At 32.2% G+C, this 26100-nt stretch overlaps 1 protein-coding gene across 1 annotated transcript in view; it reads right to left on the bottom strand.

Moving 5' to 3' along the window:
• Positions 1–243: 243 nt before the first annotated feature.
• Positions 244–26100, bottom strand: part of LOC142323708 (uncharacterized) — a 63619-nt gene continuing 37762 nt past the window's right edge. Inside the window, exons 3-6 of the mRNA XM_075363835.1 lie at positions 18997–19168; positions 13077–13193; positions 5392–5537; positions 244–1252 (exon numbers count right to left, since the gene is read on the bottom strand). Coding sequence (XP_075219950.1) covers positions 935–1252; positions 5392–5537; positions 13077–13193; positions 18997–19168 — 753 coding nt within the window. The 3' untranslated portion in view covers positions 244–934. The remainder of the gene's footprint in view (positions 1253–5391; positions 5538–13076; positions 13194–18996; positions 19169–26100) is intronic.

A 26100-nucleotide genomic window follows, 5' to 3' on the forward strand; every position in this document is an offset into this window, starting at 1 on the left:
CCTCAATTCCTTTTAAATTATCATCTTGAAAATTAGTAATTTCTACTATTTCATTCAGCTAATGCTACTATAATTGTTTAAATATACCAGTAGATAAGATTATAGGAAAATTCCCATTTAATATGTCTATAGGTGTAAGAATAAGAAAAGATAAATTATATTTGAGTAAAATTTCTATATGATTTATTATAATACAAGGAGTTTTTTTTTGTTGAATAAGATATTATTAATACAGTATTCATGTTGAGTTTTAATTTATATAAATTTTTATATATATTTTTATCAAACATTTTTTAACAATTTGTACATACATGTTTCTTTTATCATCATACCATGAGATCGATAGTTTTTATAACAATTTGAACATTTTAATCTTTAATTTCATATGAAATTATTTTAATACAATATTTTCTTTAAAAATGATCATTTATTGATTGATTCGTATAGTATTTAATGGTAAACTTTAGATACAGTTTTCTTGAATCGGGGCTCGCAAATCGGGGCTCTAGAACTACGCTTTTTTATATAACTAATCAAATCCCTAAATTATCAAGCCAGAACTTGGTTTTAATTACAATCTAAAAATATGTAATATAAGGAACCAACAGAATAACATAAATTAATATATTAGTATGTGTTTAATTTTTTTTAAACATGTAATTTCTAAATATTCAATTATTTAAAAATATTGTTACTTTTAAGCAAGACTTTGCAGACACGTAAAATATTTTCATGGACTTTCTATTTTTATACTTATAGCTTTACAACCAAATGAATGTGTTGCGCAGATCATAAAAAATTATGTCAGTGCGCAGATGTAAAATACAGGAAAAACTATGTAGCGGAGAATAAGATCTTCCCATTTTTATATTTATTTTTAAATAAATTATTATTTTTAACCTAATTACTTTATTAATATGTTCTATAATTTATATTATGAAAAGTTTTCTAATGTTACAGATTTAATAATTCTTTTATCAATACTAAAAATAATATCAGCATTCGCTGTTTTATTTAAGATTTTGTTATAATCAACCATAAAAACACCTTTAGTAAGTTTTCCTTCAGTTTCAAAATCAACATAAAGCGGTTTTGATAATAATATTGATTGTGGTCTTAATAAAACTGTAGCAACATATAAATCATATGTATACCAGTAGTTTCCTTCTTCAGCTAATTCCTTTTTTTCAATTCTATTTATGAAATCAACTTTTGTATTATTTATCTTACCTAATTTCATCTTACGCCATTCCTGAAAAAAAAAAATTACATTAACGTGAAAGATTTATACAATATTTATAAACTGACAGTATTTCTACATTTTCTGTTAAATATTTGTTTTTGTATTTATCAAATACACTCGATTTTACTTTCATGTTAACCATTTCATTTTAAATCTGCTGGAAAAAGCGGACATCTCAGACGGATCTAAAGGCTTCACGTGATCCTCCTCAAAAGGAGGATCGTATATGTTTCGAATGGGATATACTAAGTTAATTATGATGAAATACAGTGTTCAGTTTAAAAGACGCCCATCACTTAGTTTAGTCTATAAATAATAGTTTATTGGCAAACACTTTCACAGTAATTTACGGAAGGTGTTGAAAATGATGTCCATTCACTTGTATGCACTTGTCGACATGTTTGACCATGTTCCTGGTTACTCTTATTTATTGTACCCTGTCCTGGAAGGCATTTGATAATGTTTTCTTCAGTTCCTGCAGATTGTGTGGATTGCTCCTATAAAAATTTCTTTTAAGCAACTCCACGGAAAGAAGTCTACTTACTAGTAAGATCAGAGGATCTTGGTGGTCATCATCCTTTAGAAAAGATTCTTCCATCGAAAAACTCTTGTAGCATCTCCATAGTAAAGCGAGCTGTGGGGCAAGTGGCGCTGTCTTGTTGCTGGTTGCAACAAGACAGCGCCTTTTAAAAATTTTTCTTTTATTTTAAAGATTGTTAACATTGTATTTTAGTTTTTTTTTATATTTTAGTTCAGGCCTAAAGATAGACCGGATAACACGACAATTCAGTTGCGAGCTTCTTGCAAATATTTTATATATAATATTGTTGTTTAATGTTATAGGTTTTTGTATGTAAGATTGACGAAACGTATATAGATAATTTTCATTCCCTGATGATGCTGACATTGATGCGGCGAAACATGTAGGAAATTGCTATGACAAATGTATGGAAAGACAATAATAAATCTATATTTGTGTTTTTAGTAAAAAACTTTAAAAAAATGTTCATTTTATCAAACGAAATGAAAAGTACACAAATTGATGAAAATTTGAAAAAAGTAATTTTTTACAAAAAGAAGTGTTAAAATTTAGATAGAATTAAATTTTAATGACATATATATATATATATATATATATATATATATATATATATATACACACACACACACACTCACACATAGAATGTTTTTATGGCTAGTGTTAATAAAGTTATCGGTCAGAAGTTTCTAAAATTTTACTACTTTTGAGAGATACTAAGCTGAAGTGTTATGTAGGTAGTTAGTTCCTTTCCTCTTTTAGAAACATATGAAACTTGGTGTTTGATGATGCATTATCTATTTAAATGTCTAACAACAAAATATATCCTATTACAAAGTTTACTATATATTCAGCTACCAGAAGTGTTTGACATAGTTTGAACAAATTGTTATTTTTATAAATAATTATCGTTAAGTAGATTACTTGTTTCATTTAAATTATAGTAAAGGTCAAAAATAGTTCATAAGACGTTTTTCTATGTTCAGTAAATATATAGTTTTAGATTATTTTTAAAATTATTTATTGGTAATATTAAATAAAACAACTAAAAAATTAATTGCTAACAAAATAGGAAAAAAACCAGCAACAATTAAAATGAAATAGTTAAATAAAATAATTATTAACTAACAAAGAACTAATTGTACACATTTACCAAAATTAATTATGAAAAACGAACAAAAAATAGTTAAATAAGTTTTTCTTTCTTTTCTTACTGACATTTTTTTATAATGCAGGAATTTAGTCAGCGATGTGAAATTTAATATTACTTCTACATTTTATGTTGTATTCGTGTGCCTGTTAGACTTAACAAAGTGGAGGCCATTAAAGTCATCATCTCATATAGCCTATACAGGCATCCGACTCATTACTTTACTATTCCATACATACTAATCATCTAAATATGATACTGGTATAAGTTTTTTTTCTTTTTTTTATAGATACGCTGTGGTATTTAAATAGAAATTTGAATGTTAATGAATTATAATGTACATGAATATAACGCATAATGTGCTTACCGCGATGTATTCCTGCTTCCTTTTGCTGAGAAAATATGTTGGCTTATATATTGAGAACGATGAATTTTTAAAAAAAATCACAAGAGGCCAAAAGTATTTATCTTTTATTGTTTTATCGAATAACATTATTAAAATTTAAATCGGCACAATTTTTAGATTTCTCTTTCCCCAAGTGTAGCGCCCACCTTTTCGGTTAACACAATTTAAAATATCTTATGTTACTTCCAGATCAAAGACCTGTTACTACTTAAAGGTTAGTTGTAATTGGTCGGATCTGTGAAGCTACAGAAGGGAACAAACATACAAAGATTACAGTTAAATACATTATACTACTCCTATGTACGTAGTCGGGTAAAAAAAGGATAATAAAAAATAAAAAAAATAGTTTTCTCCCATTTTAAGAATGTTTATAAAATTTATGAAAATATTTTTTGATTGACTTATTTTAACTTATTTACCAGAAAAAATTTAATATTATAGTGAATCATTGGATTTTATAATTTTTAAAAAAAATAAATAGTAAAATAATATAAAAATGGAGAAGGTAAAACAGAAAACAATATGTAGCAGAAAAGCTTCCTAGAAAGGAAGGATTTATGGAGAATGGCACTATATAGTTAGAGGGAAAAAGTTTAAAAAGGTACGGATGAAATTAAATAGAAGTCTCATTGGTTGTACGACCACCATATTTGATCTTGCATTTTTCAATCGATCGACTTCATTTCACTTTATCTTATGTTGTATGACTTTTAATATTATTATAATATAATTTTACCTGTTTTAAGTAATAATAAATTGAGTCGCTATATCTAGCCACTAAGCATTGAAACAAAAGAAATTTGACACAAGTAGAAATTTTTTGGATTCCTAGCTGTGTGATTTTTTCTTGCAACAAATAGAAGTAAAATGTGCTAATTTTGAAGGACGATTTAATTTTTTTGCCACCAGAATAATAATTTGTATTATTAGTAACTAAATTGTTTTTTTTTTATATAAAATAATAAATTAAAGGGCTAATATTTTGGCACGACTACTCGCGCTTTGTATTTTATACAGAAATTACAATTTTTACTAAATATTGCATGCATTTTAGTATAAATCAAAGACACAATCATAAGACTGGTAAAATTTTATTACTTAATAAAACATTTTAGGTCCTATTTGACCAAGTGATGTTTTTATCAACAAAATTACACTTATTTCACGTATAGTTACTAAAATAATCAAAATTTTTAATAAAAAAATGTTATTAGTTCGTAAAAAAGTTTCACTTAATTCAACATTCCAATATGACATCAATAGTGGCGCGTTCATTTTATAGGACATTCTAATATGTCTCCAATTAAATTGCAGTACTTCGGGAAGAATGAATTATTCGTGAAATCTGGTAACAAGATATTACGTACAAGGAACAAATTAAGGAAACAAAAAAAAAAATTTTAAAACATTTTTTGTCCTTAAAGCATAAAAAATATCAAACGTGTACAAAATATAACAGCGCAAGTTCCCGAAGGTCAATAATTTCTAATAAACTTTTATTTTTAAACATACATATCATGTGTGTCCAATATATTCATGACTAGAGGATTCATTCAGTGAAAATTTAAGTTACAGCAAAAGTGTTAATAAATAATATTCCATAAGCAGAAAAGAATGATGAAAAAATAAGTAGAATAATAAGAAAGAGGAAAAAGAAAAATGAGGTGGAACAGTAAAGTAAGGAATAGTAGTAGATGAAGGAGGAAAAGAAAAAAAGGAGAAAGATGAGCTGGGAGAAATAAAGTTAAAGATGATTGATTAATATTGTGGTATTTAAATGGTAAATAATACTTTTTGAAGGGGATTTATTAATTTAATATTAATAAGCTTGCCGATCTCCGTGGCGGAGCGGTAGCGTCTCAGCATTTTCCATTTCCATATTCCCACGCACAAGTCTCGTTGTTAGCGTCTATGATAAATTAATTCATCAGTCAAAAAAAGAAAAGTTCTCAATTATCTTTTGGCCGAAATGATCTTACGTTATAAAATATCACCTAAAATTAAACTCTAAAATAATCTAATATCATTTCAATACTTTTTTAATTTTATTTTACCTTTTCAATAAAATTTTCTCTAATTGTTTCTGCAACCACAAGCGCCATTTTATTTTCAACTTCTTCTAATCCGTGCATCGTCACTGAAGCTGCGTGAGGATCCATATAAACGTTAAATTCCACATTGGGTCTCATACTTCCTGCTCCTGAACAATTTTTAAAGATTTAATTTCTGTAAACAGAATAATTGTAGGTAATAAAATATATTTATTATTATAATATCTAAAATTCGGTATATTCAAGAAACAAGTTTTATTTATCTTGAAAACTATTAATAAAATTTACAAGTTATAAAAAATACATTTGGTTAAACGAAGTCGATTAACCAGTACGTACAAATTCCATTGTAACGATTATACTAAATCATAATCGTTGGGTGAACCCAATTTTTTTGTTTCATATTTAACCGTAGATATAAAATACGTGCAATACAACAACCACTGTTTACAACTAAAGATTTAACGCTTGAATATTTACGTTACATACAAAGATATTAAACATAACATGAGTTTATATACAGTACACCATAAAAGGAAGGAAAAACACCACCCTCAAGTAATGTGAAAAAAAAAACAGAATTCAACAGAGATTAAACAAATATCATTGGACCAAGTACTAAAGTGGTTTCTTAAGCATTTTCTAGATGAGTTATTTTGAAAGAATATTTCCTTGTAATTTAAAAAGGCATCTTCTTATAAATTGTTTTTTCTTCCTTTTTTTTATTTTTACCAAATTGTTCCAAAACGCTTAATGAAAACAACATTAATGTAAAAGTAATAATTATTGTCGGTTGATTTTTTATCGTCTGCAGTTATTCAAAATAGTTTAGTTGTTCTTAGTGTTAAGTGTGTAACTTTCATTTTAAAAGAGGTTACTTTTATCTTGAGTAAGTTTCTATAACATTCTTAAGATGTCACGTTAAGCTGCTTCCAGATAACATTAGAGTAAGCTTTTTTAAACGAAAAATTACATTGTGAAGTAGTCAATTTGAAATATATTCTGTTATCGTAATTTATTTATATTGAATTATTTTAATGTAATAATATGCAGCTTGATTTTATTTTGATATTAAAATAAGTTGAAGTTTTGCATTTTACGAAAAGATTAGCTGGAAAAATGTCTAGTGAAAAATAAACTTTTTTTAAATTGCACATAAGGAAAACAATTTTTTTTCAATTTATTTGATGTTAATTTAATATGTTCAAAGATTTCAAACTTACTAAACTTTAACGCATTGACTACTAAATGTCAAATTTTAAAGATTTAATTAGGTAACTAATAACAAAGTACAACCGAGTTCAACGGTTTTACAACACCATTCACAGGTTACAGAAAAAAATCGGGGAAAGATTTAATAAATGCAATAAAACCATCTTACTTCAAAACATTCTGCTGCAGAAAGTGGATTTCCCATTTTAGTTAAGAAATAAAGGATTTTGCACTGCTGTAATGATTTTTGTAAATGATATGGCTTTCGGTGTTTGAATGTATTTCATGTTAGGTTCAGAACGATTAAAATTTAAAAACTAGATCACATTTTGCATTATTCCAAAACTAAGGTGCTACAGCGAAACTATTTTTTTTTTTTTATGTAATTGCGTTTTTTTTACAGATTTTTCGAAGAAAAGTAAGGAATTACTTTCGTTAGCATGGTAGGATGGAGGGTAAAAATGAATTTTCTTTACGTTTTGAGGTATGAGGGGTTCGAAGATACCATTCACTTAAACTGGGCTTTCTCTCTCTCTCTCTCTCTCTCTCTCTCTCTCTCTCTCTCTCTCTCTCTATCTGTGTGGTGTGTGTGTGTGTGTGTAAGTGTGTGCGTGTGTAAGTGTGCGCGCGTGTGTGTATAATATATGCTTATGCTTATTAACTTCTGTAGCTTGAAAATGTCCAAAACTACTAGATTAATTTCATTGAAATTTAGATATGCTGTAGTAGTGTATTTGAGGTTGTGGATGTGAAAATTTATGAAGATTGGTTAAATCGTTGTTTAGTTTTTCCTGTTTAGCCTTCGGGAATTACCGTTCAAGTATTATTTCAGGAGATCAACCCGGTGGTTAAATCGTTGTCTAGTTACGCTCAATTTAAGGTCAAAAAAAGGATCTTCTACGTTATCTGTCATCACTAAATTAAATCATGTACTTAAAATAATGCTTTCATGAAACTACACTCCATTTAAGTATAAATGAAATACGCTAGATCACAGCACATATAGTTTTATTAAAAGTACATTTTACTATAGTTTTTGGAAAATGTTTTTCATTATTATTTTTTTTTTTTAATTTTAAATATTAAGCTAATTATTTTACGTTTTTGTCTGTATTATTGTTTTATGATTTTAGAAGTAATGTTTATTATACAATACATTTTTAAATAATTGGCTAAATATTTGATGTATCCTTAAATGGGGGTGTAGTTTTTATGAAAGCATTAATTTAATGCATGATTTAATTCTGACAGGTAACATAAAAGTTTTAAACAAAATAACGAAAGGTCTGTCTGTTCCAGTGAACCGATTCGCTTTAAAATCAATAGGGATCTATTTCCAACAGGTTTACCATCCATTCGTCAAAATCGGTTAAGATTTGCGTCCGATAGAGAGGACGAAAAGGTTTTATACATATATATGTATATAAAAATCACCGGGCGCAGTAGCGATTTCCAAATTCTTTGAAAATCCGCTAAAAATAGAAAAGAAAGCTTGGACAGAAATTACATATTGCTCTTCGTATAGCAACATGGTAAAAAATATTAAAAAAAAAAACAATTTTAACATTACTATATCGCATATCATCAATGAATAGAGAAGATGAATTTAAACCCGCCGAAAAAGCGGGCATTTATAAACTGAATTATAAAGACAATAATTGTAATTTAGGATATGCAGAACAAACTCTTAGTATAGTGCAAACTAAAATGTGTAGAATAACTACAGTGTACTGCAAATTAGAGTAAAGGAGAATTTGGCTCATTATAAATGCAGAAGGTTAGAGTAATAGTTATAGTTTAGCATTGCCTGGAAACTATTGAAAAAATTACTTTTTTAGAAACGAATTTCGAAAGAATGTACATAATAAAAAGGAACTGAACAAATAGTAAAGTAATTGGTAATTAGTAATGAAACAGAAACTTCATTGTTGAAAAACAATGGGAAACCAATATCCTGTTTGAATCCTTTTGTGGAAGTTCTCGATCATAAAAACATTAAACGGTTAACCCTCCTATAAATTTTGTTAATGAATGGAAATATCTTTTTGATTTTCATGTTATATTTATCTTTCTTGTGATAATTTTTATCTAATCAGCCTATAAAAGAGACCGTAATAAGTTGTCATCGACGATTTTTTAGATTGGAGGGTTAAATGATTTAGTTTTTAAACTAAATTTACTATTTCTGTTGGGCTTGCATAGAACTACAGTAGTAATTTTTAATTTTTTTACATTTTTATTTCTATTCTTTATATTTAATTCTTAACTAAATCTAAAAGTGTTTTATCAGTAATATTTATTTGTCATTCTGATTTAATTTTTATTTACTTTTTTTACATGTTTATTTATGTTCTCTGTAGTGTTTACTGACGATGATCGTTTCACAGTTGAAATAGCCATAAAGGTTTAGATTGAAGTAAGATTTTCGTAACGGTTTTCGGGCGTAATCATTTTTACCCGTTTATCTCAATCAACTTTTACGAAGTGTTATTGTTTGTTTTAAGTACATTTTTAAGGTACTAAAACAAACTGTTTGTGTTGTTTCTTTTTACTTTTTTAATTTTTCCTTCTGTTGTTACAGCATCCATATCTGCCATCTCATTCACCTTCATAACATTTATTTCTCTCTCATCTATTTTCATCTCATATTCGTTCATCCCTACTTCCAATACTTTTATCATTCCTTATGCTTACTTCTTTTTGGCTATCCAATATTTCTTTCAACATTTTTCGACATAAAGGGTGAATAGTGTTTATGATAATCAGCAACCTTGCTTCACTCCTCTGCCTGATTCGTACCAATTTGTGAGATTCTTATTTATTTTCACAATTGCTTTTTGCTTCATATACAATTCTCTGATCAGTCTCTTATCCTTCCAATCAACTCTCATTTCTTTCAGAATCTCAAATAACTTTTTCCATTGTACTTTGTCAAATGTGTTTTCCATATTTATAAAACACAAGCTCAATCCTCTTTCAAAACATCTCTCTTCAATCATTCTAATCACTCTTACAGCTTCTCTTGAAGGTGAAAAAAAAAGGAAGAAAGAATATGAAGTTAATAAACGACATAAAGGGTATTTAAGGTTATAATGAGGCGAAAAGAAAAGCGGGGGACAGAATTAGACCTTCCAATAGGCAGAATACCACACGATAATGATGATAGCCTAATTTATAACAATGACATATCTCTACTTTATCGCAATACAGTGCTACACATCATTTTATACACAATGATTCACGAAGAAACAAACTTTGAAAGCATATTCTACGTGTGAAAATAAAGAGGACAGTTTATATAAACATAATAGGATCGGAAATGCTACGATAGCGACTGCCGGCTAGCAAAAGAATTCGCCTTGTAAAATTAAGCCGAAATTAAGGGATAAATTTAGAAGTTTTATATGAGATCTGACCTAAAAAATTGAAAAAATAGGTCCCAGAACAGTTTTTTAGTAGTTTTTGAGAAATCTGTGATAAAGACCAAAGATTGGGTTCGAAAAACACACTATTTTTTGTTTGGCATAAAATAACTTTGTTTAAACAGGTAATAAACACATAAAAGTTTTAAACAAAACTCGTAGAGAATTTGATTCTGAGTAAAATGGTATGAATAAAGTCCACAGAAACTAAATACAGGTCTTTTGACCCGATGTTTTATATTTTCTCCAGATTTCTCAAAAACTACTAATAATACTGTTCTGGGACGATTTTTTTTTAAATTTGTCAGGTCAGATTTCATATAAAACCACTAAAGTTACCCCTTAATTTGGGTCCCAAAAATTACAGTCTCGCTTAATTTTGCCGAGGCGCAGAAATCAGGGCGAAACTTTTCGTCAGCCGACACTCGTTAACGAAGCGTTTCCGGATCTATGTTTATATGAACTGCCTGCTTTATTTTCACCCGTAGAACATGTTCTGAAAGTTTGTTACATTCTTCGTGATTCATCTTGCTGAGGTACATCCCGTGCACCAGGTCCGTCTCTATTCTCTTTTATTTTTTATTTTTCAGTTTCTTGATAAGTTCCATTTCCTTTCAGATCATTTATTAATTTTAATTTTTCCCGGCCTCACTTTGTTTTTGCACTTTCTACTGATTCTTCCCAGCATTGTTTTAATCAATCCTTCTTCTCTATGATCAATCTAATTAGCTTTTCTATTCTAAATTGTTTTAATTAAGCTTCTATTCTTGTTCATTCTCCGACTCAATACGTCTTTATTTTTCAATCATCTATTTATTTAATCCACTCCTTCCATTGCCATATTTCAGCTTTTGTCTTTCCTTTGTTTCATAGTGCCCTTATTTCACATCCGTTGAGAAATAACAACAAACGTAAATATTCACGAGACAGTTCCTCCAACTTAATTTTATCTTAGTAACCTACAAAATAATTATTGCTTTCTAGTTAAGCTTCCATTAGTACATTAATTTTTACTTTATTCTAACTTTTGCAAATTTCTTTTAAACTGGATTTTGTTAAAAATTCTTCCTTCTTTTGTGAAGACATTGGCTTATTGTTTCCTGTTCTTATTCATTTTGTCTTCTAAGCAACGATAAAAAATAAATATTTTCAAATTTTCATATAGACTATTTTTTTCGGTTTAATAAATTATGTTTAAGCAATCTGGAAAAAAGCAGCAGTGTAATCAGATGAATTTCCTCTGTAAAATAAGAATTTAATCATTGAATCGGTTCATTTGATGGAAGAGTAAGGATTGAACATACATTTAAAAAATAAATATGTCCATTTGTGAACCTTCTCCTTTTCTGAATATATTTTCACACTCCAGTAGACTTCACCCTCTTTTACTAGTTAATATACAGAGTGTACCTAAAATGGTGGGCTGGTTATATGTGTCCTAATGAACAAAAAAGCCCTATGAAAAAATATTGATTTCTCCTTCGTTTTCCTTCTGTTCGCCGTTTTGTGTTTATTAATGAAAAATCTATATTTCAATTTCAATATCGGATCGATAAATCACAATAATGTTTGGTACAGACATTTATACTAATACTGTCTAATAAATAAAAATTTACACCGTTTCACAAATTTCAAATTGGCGGCTATGTCAATATTTCATGTATTTTGCCTAAAAGCCTTTACATTTCTTGTAAATATATTTTTGATAAAAGATGAAATTAAAAAAAAATATAAATAAAATAATTTTACTCGTATTTTTAAATATAACAAAGGTTTGTTACTACTGGTAATTTTTAATTTTTTAATTATTTTTAATTAAGAGCTCATCTCAAAAATTAAAAATTTAAAGAAATTGATTAGTTTTATCTACTTTTTGGACGTTAAAATTTTTATTTAAAAATTAGAGAAAGTAATAAAAAATATATATTTAATTTTGTAAATATATTACACTTAGATATGTAAATAAGAAATACGAAGCAAAATAATTCATATCTATATTGTGATTTCAAATTATTGTTATTATTTCTGTTAGAAACATATTTTTTAAGCTCTTATTATGTTAACCTTCGGGAATTCACCCCAAATTTAACACGACTACTCGCGCGTTGTATTTTAAACAAAATCACTATTTTTAGTGATGCATGCATTTTAGTTTAAAACAAAGACCCATACTTAAAAGAGATTAATATAAGACTGGTAAAATTTTATTGCTTAATAAAATATTTTAAGTCCCATTTGACCAAATGATATTTGTATTAACAAAATTATACTTCCACATATAATTACTAAAATAATCAAAATTGTTTATAAAAAAACTTCATTAGTTCGTAAAAAAGTTTAACTTAATTCAACATTCCAATGTGACATCGGTAGTGGTACGTTCATTTTATAAAACATTCAGATATGTATCAAATTAAATCGCATTGAAAAAAAGTAAATTGTATTTCGGAAAGTATGAATTTTTCGTGAAATCTGGTAACAACATATTACAAGGAACGAATAAGGATACAAAAAAAAAAATCACTTTTGTGCTTAAAACATACAAAAAATATCATGTACAAAATACAACAGCGCGAGTTCAATCAGTAAAAAGGTCATCAGTATTATACTCCTACAATATTATTTTAGAAAAATATAATATTATTTTAGAATAGAATTATTATAACTCTTTTCTAAACCTACCTTATTCTAAACTCAAATAAAAATCTGTAAAACTATTCTAACATTTTTTTTTAAATATTGATATTTTACGTTTACTAAAAACTCAATTATCGGGTTCGAATCCCAGTAAAACTTTGTATTTTCCACACGTAACAAAATTAATTTGTCCTTATCCATGTTGGTGAGTATCCCATACTATTGGGATACATTTACCCCATACTTCCTTATTAATACTTAATCCATAATTTTGGAATTATACGTTTAGTTGCATGAAATAAAGGTAAATAATGTTTTAAAGAATGGATTCTTTTCTTACATTGATGAATTAGCCCACCTATCCTTTAATTATATATTTATACACCGGTTTATATATATTAGTATAAATTCGCTTACCTCTAACTGATCCACCTAATGCTATTAATCTTTTAACTTGGCTCATAAATTTCGGATTTAATCTTAAAGCTAACGCTATGTTAGTCATCGGACCGATCATTAATATTGTTATTTCACCTGTAAACAAAAAAGATATAAAATAAATTGTATTAAATAGAATATATCATTATAGAATACTGATGCAATGCTAGATTGCTATTCCAGAGATTACAGAATAACTTTTTTTAGAGCAGATTCAAATTTAGTAATTTGTTGAATTAACATCCGTTGAAACAAGATAAAATCATAAAAATGTACATATTGATTAAAACAACAAAAAAATAATATAGATTTTTTATTATTATTTACTGTTTCGCCGGTTATAATAAAATTTAATAACATTATTCTAATAAATAGTTTGCTTGATTGGGTAATAAATAAACCACAATAATAATGATTTGATCACCGGTTTTGTTAGTTTACAATTAATTTGAATAACATTCTTTCTTTCTTACAGAGTAAAGGTATTGTAGTATAAAATTCATTGCTTCATAACGTAAGGTAGGAATCATACTTGCTTTCTCAGACGGAAAGAAATTATATTTAATTTTCTCTTCACGTGGTGAACGGTAGGAAGATTTCACTTGTAGAATTGAACATATGTAATTAGGAAACCTGGACGTGTCGTTTTAAAAAAGTGTGCTTGATTCAGTGAAGCAGTTAAATGGAAACCACCTTAATCATCAATATCCTTAATAAACCTGCCATGAGATGCCTCTCATCTTGATAATGGTTATACTAGTTTTAGTAATGATCACTATCTTATGACAGGTTACCCTAAAATATTTGGTTGAATGATATTGCAGTTTGATTTATACATTTCAATTAAATTATGTAAAGCTAAATCATGTTTCTTGTATGTAATTGTTTCTGTTTGTATAAAAAATAAAAATTTTAAGAAAATAAAATATTTTCAAATTAATATTTTTAGCCTGACATTATATCTAAAGGAAAATTTATGTTATTCTATTTCAAAAAATAAGAGTTTTTTATTGGGACTAGGTTTGATCTTTAGGCACTTGAATTAAGCTTATTGTGAAGCCACCGGAAGGAAAAAGAATCCTCGGACAGCCTATCCTCCTCAGATCACAATAAGGATGCACTGGCATCCGTAATAATAATAAGTGTTCTGCCCAAAGGTAGGTTTTCACAAGGCCACCCTCATTCTGCTCAGCCAATGTCCCAACCAACTGCATTTTCTTCTTTTTATTATTTCAATAATCGCCCTCTCTCTCCCACTCTACAAAGCACCTCCTCATTCCGAACACTCTCCGTCCAGCTGATCTTTTCCATCCTCCTCCTCGGACAGCCTTTCCTCGTCAGATCACATTAAGGATGCACCGGCATCCTTAATATGTATTAATTCTGCATTTAACTATATTCTCAGACACTCTCAAATATTATCAAGTTATTTCATAGTTACTAGTTTTCTTGTATTTATTCATATTATACTTTTGAACTCGTTGAGGATTATCATTGGACGATCCCATTTCAAGTGATAGTCTATCATACGACTTGCCGAGAACCGGCAAGAGGCTGATGGGTCGATAACTGCTGACCTCACCAGGATCCTTTCCAGGTTTCAGGAGTACCCTCACCAAGGCCACCTTCCAGCAGACCGGAAAGCAGCCCCAGCTTAGGCATCCCGTGAACAGTCTGCCAAGTGGCTCCCTTATGACAGGCAATAGATGGTGAAAAATATCCAGGTCAAGTTGGTCAATCCCCGGTGCCTTCAATGCCATTCGAGAAACCACTCGGTCTATATCTTCGGGTTCCACGGTCCGAACGTCAGGGAATGGTGTTTCACCCGCCCTAACGCCGATTTCCGCTTTACCCTCCGGAGCATCTGGAAACAGAGTATCAAGGAACGCCCGGTAAGTCGCCACAGATGTTACAGTGTGGTCACGACCACCTAACCTGCACCGGACACTGGACAACACGTGCAATGGCTTTGGCCTGTAACACGTCTTTGCGAGCTGCCAAGGATCGCGCTGCAACTCGCGCATGGAGTCTTTCTAAAACTTGAGTTTGGCTTCTTTGATGGCGTGAACATATTCATTACGGGCACGCCGGTAGATCCTAAGACGCTCAGCGCGCACGTTGTTGACGATGGTCCCCGTTAGTGAGCAGCGCTAGTACCTTATCCGCGCGGATCTCACTCTTGCGCGCAGCACACTAAGGTCAAAGGACCACCATTTCTTGCCGGGCCTCCGTCTGCGTTCCACAGACCACCCCCCGGAAAATGGGGTCATGACGGCTCCAGGCACGCTCAGATCAGCGGACTGGCCGTCTATGACGGGTCCGTCCATTGGCCTAGGCTGCTGTAGGACCTCGTCACAGCCAGTCTTGATGGCCTGGCCGATTAGCTCCGCCATCAAGTCCACCTCCTCCCTACACTCCATGCGCCACTGCAATCCTTGTAAGGCAGCATCGCACACACGCCGTAGCCTGTGTCGATCCAGGCCCCTTAGGTTGTAGCGACCTGGATTTGGTGCCCTTAGACCGCCTCCGTAAGCAATATCATAGGTTATAAGCCTATGATCGCTCACACTGGCCTCGGGCCAGACAGTCCAACCACCTGTCCTCCGAAGCAAGTCGCCTGTCACCAAAGTGACGTCTATATAACTCTCTCCTAGTTCGCTGGAGAAAGTTGGCGGCTGCTCCGCATCATTAATAAGGTAGAGGTTTCTGGCTTCTGCGAACTGCTCGAGACCAGCGCCTTTGGGGTTTGTGAGTGACGAACCCCAGGCGGTAGACTTGGCGTTTGCGTCCAGAGCAACCAACACTCTGGTGCCCGGGAGACCGTCCAGAATCCCGCCCAACTTCGCCAGCAAGTCATCGATACTCCATCCAAGCTGGAAGTATCCCGACACAAGTACGACATTAGCGTACCCCCCCTCGTGATTCGCACGACGGTGAATAGCTCGTCAGACCACTGGGGCATCCAGAATACACCCAGAGCGTCTGACCCCACCACGACCGCAGAGAGCGGCCGTGGTGAATAACTTTCACCCCGTGGAAGCCGACCACCCTATCCGCGACCGTGTACGGCTCCTGGACCAAAAGGACCTCGAGGTCGTACTCCTCAAGGAGCCTCATGGCCTCGCTCGTGGCCGCCCGGGAATGATGCAGATTAATCTGCCCCAGGCGCAGGCGTTCGAGTGGGTGGAGGTCGTCCCCAAAGGCTTCCTGCCGTTCAGGCGTCGCCATAAGCTGTGTTGTTAACAGCTTTAGCCCGTGCTATCTCGTACGCCCTACATTGCCTACTCCCGACCCGGTGTCCAGCATTGCTGCCTTTCACCTGGGCACAGGCGGCGCACTTCGCAGGCGACGATTTGTGAGGGTAATTGGCTGCCCTGTGCCCCGAAGCGGCACAGTGGCCACACATCTCCTTTTGCGCTCTGCAACGGAGAGCGGTGTGTCGGTAGCCCTGAGACTTAAAACAACGGGCTACTTCTACATGGTCGACTACCCTATATGCCGGATCTTAGGCGAGGTCTCGAGTACCCAGTGACTTCTCGGGGCATCCTTCCTCCCCAACTGTCGGACAACCTTGGGTTCCCTAAGGAAGTCTTCGACAGCCATATCCAACACAGGATTTTGGCTGTGTATCGCTTTGAGGATTTCGGGCTCCTCTACCCTCGTTGCCCTCGGCATATCGTAGACCAATATCTGCGGTCTACGCTCGGCCAGCAGCTGAGTTCTTAGTAAGAACTGTGGCCTCCAGCAGTTGTTTAGCCTGCTGCTCATTTATAACCTCCAGGACCACTCCGTGATCCCTTGTTTTGGTGACCCGGGAGATCTGGAACTTTTCTTTCATCGGTTCCAGGATCTTCTTGAGGGTTAGCTCCGTCATTGCTGATGAAGCCCCCTGATCAGGTTTTATAGGGACCACCTTGACAGTGGCCCGCTTAATTTTGTTTGCCGGCACCTGGGCTGGCGGCGGCGGACCTACTCGCCTAGGCGCAGGCGCGGCCGTTACTGAGGCGAAGGAGATAGGCTTCTTAACCTTCTCCTCCACCCTGTTTATGGACTTCTGGAGTTCACCCAAAGCTTGACCGTTTACCGGTTTAAAATTTCGGACTCCCTCCACAACCTGATCCACCTTGCCTGATAGTCGAGTAACGACCGAATCAAGAGCAAGGTTGGCGCCCTGGAGGCCCTCACAACTAATTGCCAGGTTCGACACCAACAATCCACACTCGCCTAGATACGAGTCTACAAGCTCCCTCAACTCGAGAGCAACTCTAGACTTCTTCTTTGAGGAAATCTTGGCCCATTCGGCCCTCATTTCCTCGATTTGCCCCAAGCCATCCGCCCCAGAGGTCACCTGCTTTAACACAGGCTTCCCCCCAGAAACATCACGCTCAGGGACAAAATCTGCTCTGCTGTTCTCAGCCTTCCCCGACTTCGCAGCGAGGCGTCCTTCGGACTTGGCGCCCCCTCCTGTGCCGTGTCCTCGCTATACGGATCCGGCTTTCGCCTTTTCCGCACCGCTCGAGACAGAGGTGTCCCGCAGGATTTTCGTGCAGACCGCATCACTCGGGCGCTCCACTACCCGAGGGGCTTCCACGACTTCCTTATCGGAAGACCGGGGCCATGGCGGTGACCTACCGATTGACCTCCTCGGCAAGAAGGGGTCACCGGAAACCAGGTCCTTGGCCAAACCGACCAAGTCCTCCAAACAACCTCCCCCTGGTTGCTCCATCGCTGAACAATTTAGCAGTACACCAGCTGTGTTGCCAGGCACTACAATTCACAGCTTGAACGAATCTAACACCTACCACAATACCAGGTGAGCGTCTAACCTCTCACACCCCGAACGGACCGTCTGTTCCGCAGTCCACCCGAGGAGTCAAAAAGCTAAAAGCTCCTTCCACCGGCTAGGTCGGAGCGAAAACCGCTTCTCGAACCTGCCAGAGGATCTAAATATATTTAGGTCTCACCAACTACGTATGGGGACACGATATTACAAAGGAAACGTCCTTATTTGGCCGACAGCAGCACTACTGCAACACACTACGTCGCCGCTTCGTCAAAACTCCACAGCAACGCAGGTTGACTGACCGCTGCTGATCGTTGTCAACCCCGACGACGAGAACGTAGAACGCTGTACTTGCAGAATCAAATTAAATTAGCACCGGTTGCAAAAACCACAAGTTTTACAGCACGGGACCAGAGGCCGAGAAGCGATGAAAGATAATAGATGGAAGATATTCGTCGCAAATAGAGTTTGCGAAATACAAGAGTTAATTAAGGAATGCTTATGGAAGCACGTTCCGTCAAGGGATAACCCCGCAGACATCTTGTCACGTGGTTGTATGCCGGACGCATTAACTTCGTTACAACTTTGGTGGAATGGTCCGTCTTTTCTGAAAGAAGATGAGAACTCCTGGCCATTCAATCAATCTACCATTTATATGATTCCACCAGATTCGACATTCACCGGATAATATCGACATTTACCTGATATCGGTCTTTCACGGTAATATATACATATTTATAAAGCATCTTTTTTGTCAGAAGTCCCACATCAACTAGGGCTAGTAATCTTGAAAAAAAATTTTACAGAACGGCAGGGAAAAGTCCTGTTTGAAATTACAAATTTTTTTTTTTTTTTTTAATTTGTAAATAAAAGATTTTCTTTTGAAATACAATAAATGTTATCATCATTTTATCAGTTTTCTTGAAATCGAAATAAGCTGTGAAAACTACCAAAAAGAAACCAAGAATTTCAAGTAAATGATTTTAACCTCAGTTTTTTAAAAGTAAAAATAAAATATGTTTTAAATTTTTATAACTATTTTAACTTATATTGTGTTATTCTGTTAAAACTAATTTAATTATTATTATTATGATTTATTTTAGTTAAAAAATATACCCGGATATTCATTTACAATTGAAGCCAAATAAACAGCAGCATGTGTTTTTTTAACTATACTAATCGGTGGCGGTTCTGGATAATTTGCATCTCCCATACCATCGTTTCCATAATAATGTCCAGTATCTGGAGATTCCATTAGACCATTAGCAGCTCCTGAATATACAGGTACCTGAAATTAAGTTAAAACATTGTGATATTTAATCAATTAGTTAGTTTATTATTTTTTCTTTATATTAGGCTAATAAACGAAAGCTAACAGTTATATAAATTTATTACGTTGAAGTTGTTTTAGAATCCTGAGAGATTTAAATTTAAATAAAAAAAGTACAAGTGTCTTTTAACAACTGGTTTTATATTCTTGTATTACCAGAGTACATTATACTTTTGGGTTCACTAAACGACATCGTCTTAGAAGTGGTTGATCTGAAATTATACCAAACAAGTTGCGGAGTTCAATAATAGCCTATTGCAGATACATATAAAAACAAAATTATTTACGGAGTGACAAAAATAATGCCTGTATTTTATAAATAAAATTTAAAAAAATTCCTTTCGGCGCGCCAGAAGGGGGGGGGGTAGATTTCACCGGTGCTATGTAGGGGATAAAAAAGATTTCCTCTTTAAAGTTAAGAAAAACTTCAAATTTACTCAATACGATAGTGGTTGCATGTGAAAAAAGTTTCACATATTTAGCGACAAGCCCCATCTTCTTACAATTCCAGCAACATTTTGGTTATCCCTTGCCGTAAGGATTGGTCATATCAAAAATTGTTTCAGACAAGTTTTAGGTAATGTTTAGAGGACTAACGATCACTTTAATCTGATTCGATACTGTGTTTATTAAGGAAGGTGTGATTTTTTTGTCTTTGAAATCCCATTTTTTCCATCCCCTGGGCCAGTGGTTGGTGATATCAAAAAATTTTATTTTTATAAGTTTTAGGACCTTATTCAGAAAATAGTAGGAACTTTAAACGAATTCGATATTTTAATTAATAAGAAAATTATAGCGATATTTTGTTTTTTCGAAAGAGCCACCCCATTTCCATTAATGAACTCAACCGAAATTTTTGGATTGTTATATTTTATGTAGCAATTTGAAAATGATTGGTTCAAAATTACGGTAGTTATCGTGTCCACAAGAAAGTGAAATATATATATAAACTTTTGAACTGACGGTGGGTTTGGGGTATGGGGGATGTGAAGCGCAAAGATATGTCGAAATTTTCCTGAAGTCGAATCATGGTACCCATTACAGTAGGTAGCTTTCTTATGAAATCTACCTAAAAGCTGGCAAAGTATATTGCATAATTTACCAAAATAAGGTTTAAGTTCCCAAATTTCGAATAAAAGTATTTTTAATTTTCGGGATTTTCTTACTCTGTAGGAAAACTAGCGGAAAAATTTATTTATAAAGAAGTGGTCCCTAGGGAAAAAATTAAAAAAATTGTTTAAAAATATTGAAAAGATAAAATATAACTTTTATAAAAGTAATGAAAAAAAATTGCTTCTCATCTTAGGTTTGGGATGTAATATAGCTGCCAAAGTTAAATTAATATTAATAACCCTTTAATTAATAAAGAAAAGTACAAAAAACTATTAATAATAAAAATTAAAAGAGTTTGAGCCAAACACCAAAAGCAGAATATACTTTTTTTTTTTCAAAATATTCATATATAGGTTATCAAATTTGCTTAAGTAAAGTTTTCTGCTAATCTAACGCCCCTTCAATAAAGGCTAAAATAAGCAAAAGAAACTTTTGCAAAAAACATTTCTGCATTTTAGATCCGGGACTATTATCAAAACAATAGACATTTCTTGATAGCAATATATAGAATATTCCCTAATTACTGTCCAAATTTCACGTCAATCGGATTTGTCCGAAAGAATTCTGAGCGAAAACCCATCAAACATTGGGCTAGTAGTATAAACTTTAATACGTAAATGCATGAAAAATATTTAAACCGAAGGGAGATAGAGCAAAAAAACCTATATTCAATTTCAACAGATAAAAAAAATTGTTGAATGAATGATAAAAATTAAACAGATATGTTCTAGAAAAAGCTTAGGTTTTTCTTCTTCGTCTTTCGATTAGATCTTTTTAGATCTCATTGCATCTCCTTTTCATCTTCTTTCCGTTGTAACCAATACTTTTTCATAATTTTCCGAGAGTGCTTGTTTTTGCTCGTCTGTAAATTCTCTGGAGCTGTTCTTTGGGTTTTTCTATTCATCCAGTTTAAAATCCTCAATTGTTTTTCGAATCTCTGCTCTATTATCTTTTTCCAGTCTTTATTTAGTTGGTTTACTTCTCGATGCCATTCTATTTTTGTTTTCTATCTTTGTAAAAGGTAAATAATTGTTTTGTAAATCTATTGTTTCTCATTCTAAAAACATGGCCAAAAAATTTCATTCTTCTTTCCCATATTTCAGTTTATAAATTTTTTATTTCTTGGAAAGTTTTTTTGTTAGAATTTAGCCTATAACCTTCTTCCTCTGTTCTTTTGGATCCAATGATCTTCCTTAAGATTCTTCTTTTAAAATACATCTTAAATTAAACTTTCCTAAACACTCGCATGCATATAAGACTTCTGGGAAAATTACTGTTTTGTCCCAGTGCAGCTTTTAGCTTAAGAATTTCTTATTGTAAACATCTGCTGTCAATCTTTAAGCTGATTCCATTTTAATTCCTTCTTTTTCGAGTACAGTTAGTATTATTATTTCCCCAAAATACTTAAATTTCCTTACTTTGTGTTTTTCCCCTTTTCGAGGATTAAGTCTTCTACACAGTTCTTATCTTCAATTATAAATTCTGTTTTTTACAGGACTTTCTAAACCTATTTTTTGAGAGTAAACCTATTTTTTGGCTGTTTTCTGCGAGTAGATGTATTTTTAATTTTCCTTCTTTTATATTTGTAGCTTTACTTCATCTGCAAAGGCTAACTGATGAATGGCTAATTTTTTTCGCGTTACTAAATATGCAGAAAAATGAGATTTTCTAAATGTCCAAATTATGAGATTCGATATTTAATTCTTTATTCCATTCTCCAGTTACTTTTTCTAAGCCAATGTTGAATAGAATTGGGGAGATTCCATCACCCTGGCTTACGCCTTCTTTATCTCAAATGTTTCTGACAGTTTTCTACGTAATTTAATTTTAGTCGTTTATTAGTGTTTGTTTAATTATTGCTATTATTTTCCTATCTACTTCTGTTTTACGATTAGCGGTGTCATAGGCTTTTTAAATTCTACAAAAACTGCAACATATTTTTTACCATTTTTTTAATATAATTTACAATAGTTTTTATATTTAGAATTTGTTCAGTGCATGAACTTTCTGGGCTAAAACCACTCCGATATTCTTCTAAATAATTCTCAACTTTTTCGATTATTCTGTTTTGTTGTACTTTACTTACAATTTTATAAAGATTAGATAAAAGTGATATTCCTCTGTAGTTGTTTGGGTTTATTTTACTTCCTTTTTTATGAAACGAGTGTATAATTGTGAACTGATTTTAAAATTTCTGCTTTTATGTTATCTTCTTCAGAAGTTTTATTATTTTGTAATTGTATTATTTCTTTCATTTTATTTTCATTCGGAGGTAGTGAGTCTTCTATTATTTGATTAGATTTTAAAAAACTAAATAGTTAAATAGTTCTTTGGGTTTTGAACAATTTAATAATTTGTCAAAGTATTTCGCAAGTGTTCTACTTGTTTCTTGATTGTTTATTTGTAGTTTACTACTTTAATTCTTAAAACGTATGTTTACGGTTGGTAAGCTTTAATTTTACTTTTAAATGTTTGGTAAAAATTTCTTGTGTTATTTTTCAGGAAGTCCATTTCCAGTTGTTTTACCTTTTTTTTTCGAAATTCTTTTTGTTCGTTTAAACGTTTGGAGGTTAATTTCGGGGCGTTTTTAAAATTTATTTGATTTTCTTTATTTGGAATCGCTCTTCAATTTTCCACAGGATTTTCCTGTTTTCCAAAACTTTTTCACAACTTCCATTCTGCCACGCGTATTTTTCTTTGTAATTTTGCCAGTTATATTTAAAGTTTTCTCTTGTATTTGTTTTATTATTTCATTCCAGTATTTAGCTACCTGTTTATCAAACTCTTTAATAAGTTCCTTCTCTGTTTCGTTGAATTTTAATTTCTGAATGTCGTATTTAATCAGTGGTTTTATAACTTTCCTTTTAGAATTAAGGAAGAATTTACTTTTAATTTGCTAAAGGTGATCCGAGTCAAAATCTATTTTTCTTACGTTAAAGTTTTGGACTTAGTTGTTTCATCAAGTTAAAAAAAAAAAAACAATATTTAACTGATGATTTAATCTTTGTTCAGTTTAATCGTAAGTAATGGCATAAATTAAAATGTTATTGTCTATTTTAATATTTATTATTTACGAACATAAAATAGTATTAAAAAAATAAGGAAATTACTGCATGAACTTCCCAGCTGCGCCTGTCAAGTTATACAATACCTTGTTTGAAAAAAACCAGGTATTTTTACCTATGCATTGTAGGTAAAAAAAATTGCTTTAATAGTTGTCTCTAAAAAGCCACTGAAGAAATTCGAAATTGGATTTTTCGCGATAAAAAGTTCCCCCCTACCCAATTCTCTTAACGAATTTTGAAAAAACTAATTTGATCAATGCCTCATATACAGAAATATCTGAGCCAAATTTGAAGAAAATCGGTCAGTTCAATCCTGATATACGAGACCAAAAGTAGTTCGAAACACATACATACATATATATACTCGTACGCTCATACATACATATATTTTTTTTATCTAGATAAACTGGTCAGACTCTAAAACGTAAAGATTTGCAAAAAACCAATACACCATTTTTGACATGATCACCAGAATTTTCCCTTTAATGTAACAGCTCTAGCTATACTTGCCGGGAAAGTAAAGTACGTAATATTTAAAAACATATAAACTTAATTTATTATAATCTTAAAAATAATTTTAAATAATTATACATTTTAAGTTTTTATTCTGTACAATAATAAATTAATTACGAAATGGTTGGCTTCATATATCGGTAACAAATGTAAAAAATTAAAATACTAAAAAATATTAGAATTTAAAAAAAAATATCAGTTGTAATAGAAAAATTATAATACTCGTGTATGCGAAATTGGTTATCAACTATTAATAGAGCATTTTAAAAGCCATGAAAATATGTAAATGTACTCTAAACATATGTAAATGTTAAACGCAAAAAATACATTAAAAAATTCTACGTAAAAGTAAAAATAAAATAAAAATTAAAAAAGTCGGAGCCGCAATACAGAAATTTCAGAATTAAAAAAAAATCTGTTAAAAGAACGACTTTAGTTATTAGAAGATCAACCACGTACTGCTGCTGTTATCTGTAATGAACTAATTTTATAAGTCAATACAGCTATAACTATGGGGATCACTGCCTCCTATCTTTCACCATATTAATATTTGTTCCTTTACTCATCCACCTTTTACGATACCTTCCAGCTGTTTTTTTTTTTTTTTTTTTTTTTTTTTTAATATATATATATATATATATATATATATATGAAAATTCAGAATTTTTTTCTATCTTGCACCATATGCTTTCCGTGTTTTCACGAATTTACTTCAGTACCAATTTAAAAAAAAAAATATGTCGAGGCATGTTCTAAAACTTAAGAATAATTGTAATATTTCCAGTTCTATATTTTTTTTTGAAAAGGGTATGGTGTAAGATAGAAAAATCTGAACTTCCACATAAAAAAAAAACAGAAAGAAGATATCTTGAACGGTCGCCAAGAAAAAGGAAAGTAAAGGTAAAAATAAGTGTTTTATGGAAAACACCTATCTTTGTGGAAAAGTTTGATATCAATAAATGATGTTACTTTCTAGTACTGGCCTGGCACATACGCAGTGTTATCAACAACTTCCTCTTCTTCATACCAATCCTCAAGTCTCTTCCTAACTAGCTCTGTTTTCTTTCTCATTCTTTTTTGGATTTCATCGACATATTTCTCACTTTTTGCAATTCTACGTTTGTCCCGTTTTTTCATACTAAGTGCTAAGTTCTTACCTGGTTCCAAGCCCAACACCTTGAACATGTCACATTTTATCTCATTTCCTTCATTAAATCGAGTGACTGCCTCAACACACCAAACCTCAATGGTCGTAGACCCACAAAATCTGTTTTAGAGGCAATCGACCAAACACTATTGTTGAGGCTCTCGTTTGCGTTTTTCATGTAAAACATTTTTCCAGGAGTCTAGCATCGATCATGTCACGGTAAACTTTTTTGTACATGTTTCATAGTAATTTAAGGAAAGTGAAAATATTCAGCATGTATATATGGCTTGTTTTCCGCCTTAGCTCGAACGAACTTGCGCCATGATGTTGTCGGATCTTGTGGACAGAACGTACGCTTTTCTGTATTGTTGTCAAAAGTACTGATATGAAAAAAACCGGTTGTTCTTTTCTACTTACTCCATCGTTTACTTACATTTTTTTTGTAAACTTATGTGAACGCAGAATTTCACAAAATTCACAAAAAAACAACACAACAACAGAAATCAACAAGTCCCTAACGCACACTGCAAGAAAGGTTAAGTTACAAAGCAGAAAGCAAACAAACCGATACCAAAAGTCGATTTTCGAAACAATCTATATATTTCGATACAATCGTTGAACATACTGTTCATTCTAGCGGGAAATTATAAAGGATGGGTACCTACATTTTGTTGCAAGGGATTTAAAATTTGTCTTCCACTGGAAACCACCAGTCGCCGAAAACCGCGTATGTAGTTATTACGAAGAAGAAACCTTTGTACAGCTTCTAGTAATCCAATTTTTGTAATAACAGTACCATTTTAAAAAGAAAATTCCAGAGAATATTTTTACAAAAAAAAAAAAAAAAAATTTGATAAAATTTTATTTTTTTAATACAGTGATCGCCTTCCCTTATTAATCTCTGTAAAAATTTTAAACGCTACCATGTGGGGATGATGAAACTAAAAATTCTTGTATTTTAATTATTTAAATGGATTCAAGTGAATGGAAGCAATATCAAGATGATTTAATTTTTAATATTATAAAAAGTGACGCAAAATAATACTTGTATA

This window comes from Lycorma delicatula, chromosome 4, assembly GCF_047948215.1.
Source record: "Lycorma delicatula isolate Av1 chromosome 4, ASM4794821v1, whole genome shotgun sequence".
NCBI classification, from domain to species: Eukaryota; Metazoa; Arthropoda; class Insecta; order Hemiptera; family Fulgoridae; genus Lycorma; species Lycorma delicatula.